Here is a 12,075-nt window from a genome sequence, read left to right as displayed (position 1 = left end):
CTCAAAGTTTTCATCTAAAGATCCCTCTACACTCTTAAAAATTATTGAGGACCCCAAAGAGCTTTTTGTTTATGTGGCTTTTATCTATCAATATTTATCATATTAGAAATGAAAACAGAAAAATTATAAAACACAGGATTCTAGAAGCACATATTCTACCACCCATCAGTAGCCTCTTGAAAACGCCTGAGAAAATGAGAGTTTTAAAAGCCACACGTACAAAAAAGGAGTCACTATTATTATGAAAATAGTTTTGACTTTGGAGGGTCCCCCAGAAGGACTCCCAGGGTCATACTGACTTTGAAAGCAGTGTATCTGGGCACAGAGAGGCAGTGGGCAAGGCAAGAGACCAGCTGTGAATCCCTGATGGTCTTTTCAAAGGAAGACCCTTGGGATTCTGGGGTAAGCCCAACTGCTGCATTCAGAGATTAACTGGCAGTGGGATTGGAGCTTCCCTCCAAGCCTAGCATTGCTGACTGAACAGGCATCTGTAGATCCGCATTCCCCAAATGTGCCCACTGGCTCAACAGCAAGTTAAACACACAGACCCTAAGGCCCCTCCCTGGAGATCGGAATCAGGCAGGACTGAAGTGGGCTGCGAATTCTGATAATGGGGCAAGCTGGGGAAAGGTCTCAGTGAATCTTCTTGTCTGTAGATCCTTTGGGAGCACATGAAGTTAAACCACTCGCTGTCTCACCAGTGAGAGGGGAGAATCAAGTCAGTCTTCAGAGCATCTGCCAACCCCTCATTCTCTAACCAGGGCTTGGTGCTAGCTAGGCTGGCCTTCAGGACTGGTCAGTCTCCACGGTGGGTGGACTCACAGTAATTCTGGTGAAAGAAGTGAAATGAATCTGTTTCTGTAGTTGTGAAAGGATGCAGACCCTCCAGGGAGGAGATGGGATCAGAAGCAATGTGCTGGTTGATTTACCCACATACATAAGAAAAACTCGGTGCAAATACGGTATGAACATTTATGCAAAGACTGTGACAACAAAAATTGCCTATCTTTGAACCCCGGGTTATCTAACCAACACACCACTGGGGAATGCTTAACATTTGCCTGGTTACTCATGTAAACCAGGAACCAGAAGTCACTGTTTCCAACCTGCCTATGTTCCCCAGTAATAGGTGGCCTCCCCCTCCTAGGCGTGTACCTGAGGGAAACGAAAACATGTCCACACAGAAACTTGAACACAAATGTTCAGAGCAGCTCAAAGCAGAACAACTCAAAGGTTCAACTGCTGATGAATGGATGCCCAAAGTGTGGTATATCTATACAATGGGATGTTATTTAGCAATGCAAAGGAATTAAGTACTGATTCAAGCTATAACATGGATGAGCTTTGAAAACATACCAGGTGAAAGAAGCCAGGCACATAGGACCACATAGTGAATGATTCCATTTACATGAAATCTGCCTATTTCATGATAAGCAGATCCATAACGACAGAAAGTAGATCAGTGGTTACTTAGGAGATAGGATATCCTTTGAGATAATGAAATTACACAATGGTGATGGTTGCACTACTTTGAATATACTACAAACCACTGAAATCTATACTTTAAAAGTGAATTTTGTGGTATTATGAATTATACCACAATAAAGCTGTTAAAATCTATATGAAAAAAATAGTAGGTGGTCTCTAGCTACTTTCAGTATTTTAAAAACAAAACCAGAAACCGTAAAGGTAAGGCTCACCAAAAATGTGGCAAATTGCATTTGGATTAGAAGTGGTGGAAGTGAGCCTGGTAACCTTGATCAATTCATATTAATAATACAAGCTCCTCTGTAAAGAGCTTTTACTATGTGCCAGGCAGTATGCTAAAGCCTTTGTACATACCAACTCGTGTAACCCTTGTAACAACCTATGAGGCAAACAGTTTATCACCTCCATTTCTTACATTAGGAAATTGAGGCCAGGAGAGCTGAAAAACTTTTTTCACAGTTGCACAGCTTCTAAGTGGCAGAGGGGGGATTATAGCCAAGTCTGACTGCAAACTGGATAAGAAGTTTCGTATGGAGGTTATTTATTCATTTGTTTGATTCAGCTGATATTAACCAATGGCAGGGCCAGAGGATTTACTACTAACACCCAGGCTACTCCAAATCTAAGAAACAACTGTGCTTGCTGCTAAAATATAAAGTTAAAAAATATAAAATCATGACTCTCGTGAAAATAAAACATGAACCTATATCAAAACATTTAACTTAATAAGGGAACTCATAAGATGTCCCAACCAGCTCAGTTTGACAAGGTTTATATTCCCTTGTGGCAAAATTCGTTTCTTACCACATCAGAATCGCTGGCACTTGCAGATCAGGCCCTCAGCAGTAGCATTAGCCAGCTCAGCCTTCACAGAGAGAGTTCTGTTACGGCCACATCCTCTGTCTCTGCTGCATGGCCTCTTCATTCATGGGCATTCGTAGAGCAGGCACCGTGGCAGCTGTGTAAAGAAGCTCTCTGATAGCCACATAGCACAGAATTTTGTCTACTTGATTAGTAAGACCCTCTACAGTGGCCACCCTTTGGAGGCATTGACATGGGAGACAAGTATCTTCAATCTGCACCTGTTCAGAGGGGTTCACCCACATATCTGTGTCCAAGATTTCCTTGTCAGCAGTCTTCAAGGTCCTGACCATCCAGCCAAACCATCAGCAGCTGCCCAAGTATCAATGTAGATCTCTACTCTAGCCATCTCTCACCCCAGACTTAGGGTACAGTCATATATCCTGCTTGAATTTCTAACCAGTGGGAGGATTTTCCTTCACCACTGTCTTCACAATCCCCCCGGACCCCGAGCAGAGCTATAACGCTCTAGCCATCCACTTTCATGTGGTACCAGCATATCATATAGACCTATCTATAATATATCAATAACCTCAGATATGCAGATGACACCACCCTAACAGTAGAAAGCAAAGAGGAACTAAAGAGCCTCTTGATGAAGGTGAAAGAGAAGAGTGAAAAAGCTGGCTTGAAACTCAACATTCAAAAAACTAAGGCCATGGCATCTGGTCCCATCACTTCATGGCAAATAGATGGGGGAAAAATGGAAACAATGACAGACTTTATTTTACTGGGCTCCAAAATCACTGTGGGTAGTGACTTCAGCCATGAAATTAAAAGACACTTGCTGCTTGGGAAAAAAAGCCATGACAAACCTAGACAGTGTAGTAAAAAGCAAAGACATCACTTTGCCAACAAAGGTCTGTATAACCAAAGCTGTGGTGTTTCCACCACATGTAGTCATGTACAGATATGAGAGTTGGACCATAAAGAAGGCTGAGTGCTAAAGATTGATGCTTTCAAACTGTGGTGCTGGAGAAGACCCTTGAGAGTCCCTTGAACACCAAGGAGATGAAACCAGTCAATCCCAAAGGGAATCAACCCTGAACATTCATTGGAAGGACTGATGCTGGAGCTGATATTCTGGGCACCTGATGTGAAGGGCTGACTCATTGGGAAAGACCCTGATGCTGGGAAAGATTGGGGGCAGAAGGACAAGGGGGTGGCAGAGGATGAGATGGTTGGATGGCAACATCGACTCAGTGGACACGAGTTTGAGCAAACTCTGGGAGATCATGAAGGACGGTGAAGCCTGGTGTGCTGCCGTTCATGAGGTCGGACATGACTGAGCAAGTAAACAACACAACATCTACAATCCAGGCTTGAGTTCTCCCTCAGTCAGCTTGTCAGAAGCAACTCCCTGGAGGCCATAGGCATGGAATGAGGGGGCACAGCAACAGGAGCTGGTGTTGCAGTGGTCTGAGCCACCTACCCATACAATCCTACGTCATGGACCTGAGTTCAGTCTCTTAATTACCATTTCTACTTGATGATAGATTCCTACTGGGCATGCCTAACTTTATAACCAGATAGGTCCAACAGCATCCATATCATGATGAGATCTCAAACTGCATGATCACCATTCAGCTTCTACCAAGACTGAGTAGCAAGCCAGAACCTGCTTCTCAAAAGGAGAATAGTTACTGGCAAAAGAGGACATAGATTTGCTTTAGAATCCTACAGGTCTGCACTGCAGTGCTATTGGTGCTCGTCAGAGATTCCTTCCAGCTTCCCTATTTGACACTTCAAGTATCACTGGATCTGTTGGATCATAAGACCCAAGTAATACAGCAGCTTGTTGATGCTGCTTAGTCACCCCCATGGACTGTAGCCCACCAGGCTCCTCTGTCCATGAGCTTTCCCCAGCAGGAATACTGCATTGGGTTGCCATTTTCTTCTCCAGGGTATCTTCCCAACCCAGGGATTGAACTCACATCTCCTGCATTACAGGCATAGCCTTTACCACTGCACCACCTGGGAAATCAGCTTGTACTGCAGCCTGAACAGCTGCAGAGCCTTCTCTTGTTTTACCCCTAAGTCCCCCAGCCTGTAGATGGATTGAGGTTGCATACTCAGTGTGTATGTTGCCTCCAAAGTGACCTACCAAGTTTGTGCCTCTTTGTTTTTGTAGGTGATACAAGATAACAGCTATTCATCTTTCACCCTGGTGGGGATATTTCAAAATGCTCCAGACCAATGAACCCTCTCAAATTTCACAGCTGATACCAATTCTGTGTCCGCCTGAGTCCATTCAGGAGAAAGAAGCCATGGAGTAACATGAACAGAGAAAGATTAGTATAAGAAGTACATTAACTATAATAGGGGAGTGGAGTAATGAGGGACTGGTTAGTAAAAAGTGGAGAATTCTGAGTAATATAAGGATGGTAGCTATAAGAAACAGCCAAAAGCTGGATAATTCTATTACAGCGACCTTTTAAATGTGCTGTGATTGGCCGTTTCTTTGTCCCATCACTTAGACTGTAGGATCCTTAAGAGCAGGGACCACATGCCTTGTTCTCCATTGTATCTCCATGCTAAGGGGGAGACCTAGCACCCCAAAGGCTAGGAGTAAATGAGTGAATGAATGAATGCACGAAAGTAGATCATATTGGTGGTGGGCTGCCGTCTATGGGGTCGCACAGAGTCGGACACGACTGCAGCAACTTAGCAGCAGCAGCAGTAGCAACATGCAGGAGAATTACCCTGTTTCCTGTCCCGTATGGCCAGACTCCAACACACACCTGGATGCTTCCATCCAATCTGAGAAAATGCTAATAAAAGGGGGTCACCAGTGGAGGGCTGTGTGTAGCCTTTGTCAGCCTCTCCTAGTATGAAAGAAAGTGTTGGTGGCTCACTCGTGTTCGACTCATGAACTGTAGCCCCCTAGGCTCCTCTGTCCATGGAATTTTCCAGGCAAGAATCCTGGAGTGGGTAGCCATTCCCTTCTCCAGGGTACCTTCCCCACCTAGGGATCAAACCCTGGTCTCCTGCATTGCAGGTAGATTCTTTACCATCTGAGCCACCAGGGAACCTCTCCTAAAGGAGAGGCAAGTCTAGCCCCGCTGCCCAGACTGTCCCCTGTGGGTTCTTAGTCCCCAAGCCGAAAGCTAAAAACAATAACCCCCAAAGAGTCTCACTCTGGCCCTGGCTGCTACGTGAATCCATGTACACCACTGGGGCCTCGGCTGTTGCGGCCGGAACAAGTGTAGATGGAATTCCCATCAAAGGCTCCTCTCCAGACCTGGGAAAGCAACTGCCTGGGGGCGGGCTGAGCCGAACCAATGCGAGAAGGGGCGGGGCGCCGGCAGGCCCAGAAAACAGGCCGGGGTCGGACCCGGGTAGAGGCGGAGCCATGGTGGACCCGTTTAGGGAGCGCACCGCCCGGCTGCTGATGGACTACCTGGAGTTCTGCGCCCGGGAGCCCGGCACTCCAGCTCCTGCGCCGTCCACGCCTGAGGCTGCTGTGCTGCGCCACGTGGCTGCCCGTATCCAGGAAGCAAATCGAAACGTCTTGCCCCTATACCGCCGCTACCGTAGGCACCGCGTCGAGCTGGTGGCCAGGATGGCGCAGAGGCTGCTCGACGAAGACCCTGGCCCCAGCTGGGGCCGCGTGGCCTCACTCATGACCTTCGCGGGGTCTCTGCTGGAGAGGTCGCCGCAGACGCCCCGACGGCAGAAGAGAGACGACGGCAGCGTTAGCAGGGACTGTCGGCTCCTCGTGGCCCTTCTGTGTGTTCAGTTCTGCGAAAGGCACCGCGCCTGGCTGATGGCGAACGGCGGCTGGGTGAGCGCGCAGGACGCGGGGCTGGTGGGCAGCCTGGGACGCGCCCACCCCGCCGGCTAGCAGAGGGACTCCAAGACGCCAGCCCTGTAGAGCATTCGTTTCAGCGGGACTGAGAAGTTTGGGGTGAAGTCTGACTTTCTGTACTGGTAGAGTCAGTTGCCAAAACAGGCCTAGCTAGACAGCTCACATACTAAGCCATTCTGAAAAAGCAGCACTTGACTTGGGTTGGCACACTCTGGCCCTTCCTTGACCACCTTCCGGTTTTAGGGTGTGCTCACGTTAGGTCTGGGCTTCCCTGGTGGCTTAGACGGTAAAGCGTTTGCCTGCAATGCGGGAGACCCGGGTTCGATTCCTGGGTTGGGAAGATTCCCTGGAGAAGGAAATGGCAATCCACTCCAGCACTCTTTCCTGGAAAACCCCATGGACGGAGGAGCCTGATAGGCTACAGTCCATGGGGTCGCAAAGAGTCGGACACGACTGAGCAACTTCACTTCACTTTATGTGAAGTGAAGTTTGTTTAGTTCTTTGTTTAGTTAAGTAGACTCCCAAAGTGATGAAGTCAGCAATGGGGTGACCTGGGCCAGATGGATTCTTTATACAAAACTTTTAGATGCACTTTTGTTTATGGACGCCACAGCTTTGCAGGTCAGAGCACACCAGCCTAAAACATGAGAATGCAAAAGCAGCCCCTGGTCCATCCGCACATCTCTCAGGAAGCACTAAGGCAGAGGGGTTTGAGGGTGGGGTGTGCACTGCACCCTGTGGTGGTGCTGACCTGCGGTGCCTTAACTTCTAATTTACTGCACTTAGCCTTCAATTGCGAGATAGCCTGTCGCCCTGGCTCTCAGCTGTAAGTCATTGATCACTGTGGTCTAGGCTAGAGCAGGAGTTTCACTGTGGCTCCAAAACCAACCCGATGATCAAGGAGAGTCTGGCCAGCCTGCAGTAAGAGGGTAGAATGCCCTGCTGAGTTCTGAGCGAGACCCCTGCTTCTTTCTTCTCTTCCTTACTGGAGTTAAAGCAATGACCCAAGTTATAGAAGAAATGCAGCCAAATTATTAAAACCAGCAGTTAATAACATAATCTAAAAAGCAATTGGAACATAATCTAAAAATAATCTAGGGAAGACACTGCACTGTTTGCAATTTCCTGACAGATGTGTATTGATGAATTGGGTTCCTTTTGTGGAGGAAGGATAGTGTTTGAGTCAGAACCTTGACCTTATACGAACAGTTTAAGGTGTTAGCATTAATGCCATCCTTTTGGTATATGAAGGGATGGGGGCATAGGTCTTCAACTCTCCAGGCCTGTGAATTGTCAGAAACTCACCTGAGCCATTAGTCTTAACAAGGCATTTGGCCCCCAAGGGCCTTCCACACTAAAGAGGAAATTGATGGGGAGGTGGTGTGTTTTTTTTTTTTTTTCTCTCAACTTTTGGCTAATCACCATTGAGTAAGGAATAATTTTTTAATATCAAAAAGCAGAAACTCTCCAATTGGGTAAAGAAGACGTGCCCACATCTCTTTCAGCTGCAGTTAAAATCCCACAGTCTGGATTTCTGGTCCCTTCCTGCCCATTTTTCTGAACGGAACTACTTGCTTTCTTGTCTCAGGAGATACCTTTCAAGCTAGTCATTTGTCATTTTCCCAGATAGCGTCTGTTTTGTGATCAGGAAAAAACAGGATATAGTATTCTACTTTCCTCTTGGGTTTTGAAAGAAGTGAGTGAAAAGATGAGGTTTCCTGCTCTAAGTGACAAAATCACGTCCTCTGTGTTCTTCTACCTCCTGTGTTAGACAATGTCTTACAAACCCTAACTGAAAGATTCCTAATTACAAGTAACCTACTGGTCAGGACTTTTTTTAAACTTTTTAAATCCAGGAATTGTCTTAGTGCTTCATCCAGAAGCACTGTGTGTTTAATTGAGTACAGGTTTTGAGTATTATGAAACAATCTAATTCTCTTCTCCGTCCCCTTTTAGGATGGATTTTGTCTCTCCTTCAGCCACTCATTGCAGCCATCTTGGGAAAGACAGCTGGTCTGGTTTTTCCTCTCATACTGGACAGCAATAATCATAATCTACTTCTGGATAAAATTATCGTGAGTTCTAAAATTCTTAACTCATTTCTACCTGCCTAACTGTGACCAACCAAGCAAATTTGAAATGTGAAAGACCAAATCGGAGTAAACCACCTTCTGAGACATTTTTATCTGCATTCATATAAGGAGTCCTACAGTGTTTCAGCCAGAGTTTTAATTCCTGACAATCCAATATATTGGGACAAAGGCACAAATGGCTGTTTTTAAAATGGGGGACACAGGGGTCTAAAGGCTTATTGCTCCAAAGAATTACAGAAGAAACTGCTTACCATTAACTACGAAATATGGTGCTATTTGCTACATTTGGATAAAAGTGGATATGCGTCTCTCATCCATGATTTCATGTGCTACTGCTGACTGATTTATCAAGGCAGTGTGTCAGGGGTGTAAAATGATACCACAAGTTCCCTGAGTCACAGTCTGACAAAGAATGTAATAGTAAATCTTTTTAAAGGAATCCTTTCTAAATTCTTCTTGGTTTCTAGAGTTAATGTATTAAAATTTATTAAATTTTATTTTTTTGATTTCAATAAATTTTAAAATCTTAAGTTTTAATAAATTTATGCATCTTTTTCAAAAATGTAGTTGGTGTTGCTTGGGGTTCAGTAAGCCTTTATTCTTAGGAGTAACTTGATTGACAGTTTCCTTTTATTGCTGTTTAAATATAACACAGACAATCATGTTAAACATTTAATCAATACACAAGCATTAGCAGGCCCTTATCTTTCACCTTCCATTCTGAATTCAGCTCATCAGTTGAAGCTGACGGAGAGAGAAAACTCGAGCCTCTTAGCTACTGTACCTGAGGCCTATGAATTTAGAAGACAAAAGATAGAAAACAGGAGGAAAACATATATTTTATTTGTCGCTGTTTTTTACAGGGGACTTTATACCTGGTGGCGCAGAGGTTAAAGCATCTGCCTGCAGTGTGGGAGACCTGGGTTCGATCCCTGGGTCAGGAAGATCCCCTGGAGAAGGAAATGGCAACCCACTCCAGTATTCTTGCCTGGAGAATCCCATGGACGGAGGAGTTTGGTGGGCTACAGTCCACGGGTCGCAAAGAGTCGGACACGACTGAGCGACTTCACTTTCACTTTCACTTTGTAGAAAACAAGTGAAAAAGAAACATACTTGGGGTTTGTATACCATTTCAGCAAAGAATGGTAAAGTGTGGAGAGATGACTAGACGAGGGATTCCCATGTGGCTCAGTGGTAGAGAATCTGCCTGACAATGCAGGAAATGCAGGAGGTGATGGTTTAATCCCTGTTTGGGGAAGATCCCCTGGAGTAGAAAGTGGCAGCCTGCTCCAGTATTCTCACCTGGAAAACTCCATGGACAGAGGAGCGAGTCCATGGGGCCTCAAAAGAGTCTGACATGACTGAGCCACACAAGCATGACTGAACAAAGGAAAGGGGTTGGGCTTCCAGGGCTCATTTCGCACTGGCCAGAAAGTTAGCCAGAAAGAAAGTTTGGGTTTTTCTGTAAGATCTTAATGAAAAAACCCAAATGCACTTTTTGGCCAACCCAATATATTGTGGGACAGTGACTAGGAAATAAATGGGGGAAGCAAATGGAAGATGAGGATTATTTTAGTAAAATTAATGCAGATTCATCTTGGTATTAGCTCCCATTGCCAGTAATGGAAGTGTTCTCCCCTTCCTGGTACAAAAAGGCACCTTTCTCACAGGAAGTTTATGCCCTCCTTTTAGGCAGGAAGAGGGAGAATAGAGAGCCCTTCCTATATATGCTATTTCTCAGTTTTCTTCAGCTCAAATTAATCAATATGCCAAAGTGGCATATTTGGGGGTAACATGTTCTGATCCCTTTCAGTGGTTAACTGAGCATAGTTATCCTGCTGCCCACTGGAATCTGTGTCCATATGTCCTTTTGGAGCCCACATGGACCCAGCCAAGCTTGTCAGCAGCCAGGGGAAAAACACCTGTGTGGATAAAAGGCCAGCCTAGATCTGCTTCAGCAATGTCTCCATAGACGAAGCTGTGCTGATGCTATTAGAACAAGACTTCGACCAAAAGGAATGGATAAAATGGTTCAAGATGGGAGAGGTAATGAGATCATTAGAAATGGTGCTACCGTTCTGAAACAAATATGAGAGTTATATCCAGCAGCCGGAATGCTGGGAGACCTATGGCTCAAGAGAACCAGGGACGTGGCGCCACCTCAGTGGCCGTTGTTGCTGGCTCACGCTCTTTCTCCGATTGCTGTAACAACTGTTTTCAGAAATGGGTTTATTATTTCTGAGTCATCCTTGAAGGATTTGGAAAAGGGTATTAAAGTCTTGACATGCCTTGACCTGTGGAACCAAGTGACAGAGAAAAGTTGTTAAACAGTACAACCACTTCGTTGAACTCAGCCATTGTCTCTCAGTATCAAGTGTAAATGCAGGGAGGAGAGCGACAGACCCACCACAGCTACTGGCATAGATCTTAGAGATGTCAGAATAGCTAAGAAACCTGCTAATGCCCTCGAGGGTGTAATGCCAAGTGAAATAAATCAGACAGAAAGACAAATATTGTGTGATCTCTCTTACAGATGGAATCTAAAAAATAATAAAGAACCAAGCTTATAGATAGAATAAGTTGGTGGTTGCCAGAGGTAGGGGGTGGAAGGTGAGAGAAATAGGTAAACTGTTGTTTGTTTTTAGTTTAAATAAACTGTCATTTTAAAAAAGAGGCGGTGGGGGGGGGGGGAACTTGCTGGGACTGTTCATTGTGAGTTGGTGGAAGGGCTGGTTCTCAACCAAAAGGTGGCCAATTCTGACATAACCAGAATTGCCCAGACGGACCAAGCCCTGAGGGAAGACAGCTTATGTTCTAAGTGAAGCAAATTTTAAAAATGGATATATGTCTCTTAAGACATGCTCTTAGTGATCTTGTGTTAAGTTTCCTGATCAAAATGAATATTGCAGTAGTTAAGGATACTGAAAGAAACTGGAAGCAAGCCACTTGCTCATACTGACCAACTTACTGCCGACATGCTAGGTTTGGGTGAGTGAGCTGAGGGGGTCAGTTTACATGATTCTGGCAAACTGCTCAAGGTTGCAGGCTGCATAAGCCTAGGAAAAGTTTCCGGTTGTGGTTCCTGGTCCTAACAAATCAGCGCTTGAAGAAGCTGAGCCCTTGATTCATGATGCCCTATGTGTGATTCGTTGTTGAGTGAAGCAGAGAGTTCTTCTTGCAGGAGGGCGTGCTCCAGAAATAGTGGGCCCTGTGGTTAACTGGATATGCATGAACATTGAGTGATATGAGATCCTACTGCGTTCGTGCCTTTACAGATGTTGCGGTGGTCATTTCATCTACGCTAGCTAAAACTGCTGGGCTGAATCCCATTTCTACAGTAACAGAACAAAAAACAAGTGAACAACTGGTGTGCCCAAGGAGAAAACTGTAGGCATTAGTGGCCAAAAGGGTGGTATTTCCAGGGTTTTGGAGGAGCTGATGGTTCAGCCTTTGTTGGCTTCAGTCAGTGTACTGACACTAGCAACTGAAACATCTGGAGCATTCGGCACACTGATGATGTGGTAAATGGTCAGTAATCTGGATGATGCTGGCTGGAGTGGACCACTGCCTTGGTGTCCCTTCTTGTTGGTAAGATTGTTTCCTCTTTACATTCCTGGGCTTGGTCTTCCATTTGGCATTCTCTTGAAATTGTCTTGACACAATGAAAATATAACTATTTGGTTATAAAATGAAAAAACTGCAGTGTCCTACCAGGCCTTCCTGGCCTTTACTTTATTTGCATTTTATAAACAATTGGACCTGCTTTGTTGCCTCATCTAATGAGCCTTTTCTCTTCAGAACATGCAGTTCTGCTTTCTGTTCTGA

At 45.3% G+C, this 12,075-nt stretch overlaps 1 protein-coding gene and 1 pseudogene across 1 annotated transcript; both read left to right on the top strand.

Moving 5' to 3' along the window:
• Positions 1-5,701: 5,701 nt before the first annotated feature.
• BCL2L10 (BCL2 like 10) lies at positions 5,702-8,713 on the top strand. The gene is made up of 2 exons (XM_040226537.1): positions 5,702-6,133; positions 8,114-8,713. The coding sequence occupies exons 1-2, from the start codon at positions 5,702-5,704 to the stop codon at positions 8,234-8,236; spliced, it is 555 nt and encodes a 184-aa protein (XP_040082471.1). The 3' UTR covers positions 8,237-8,713.
• A 1,418-nt stretch (positions 8,714-10,131) lies between these two features.
• LOC120853643 lies at positions 10,132-11,786 on the top strand (annotated as a pseudogene).
• Positions 11,787-12,075: the final 289 nt, after the last annotated feature.

Source organism: Oryx dammah, unplaced genomic scaffold (assembly GCF_014754425.2).
Source record: "Oryx dammah isolate SB20612 unplaced genomic scaffold, SCBI_Odam_1.1 HiC_scaffold_26, whole genome shotgun sequence".
Taxonomy (NCBI): Eukaryota; Metazoa; Chordata; class Mammalia; order Artiodactyla; family Bovidae; genus Oryx; species Oryx dammah.
Note: the sequence above shows the minus strand (reverse complement) of the source record. Positions and strands in the feature narration are given on the sequence as shown.

Bases quoted from the DNA above. Each gene is read 5' to 3' on its own strand.
- BCL2L10 (XM_040226537.1), top strand. From the start codon at position 5,702: ATGGTGGACCCGTTTAGGGAGCGCACCGCCCGGCTGCTGATGGACTAC. The intron at 6,134-8,113 runs GTGAGCGCGCAG...GTCCCCTTTTAG, and splicing joins TGATGGCGAACGGCGGCTGG to GATGGATTTTGTCTCTCCTT.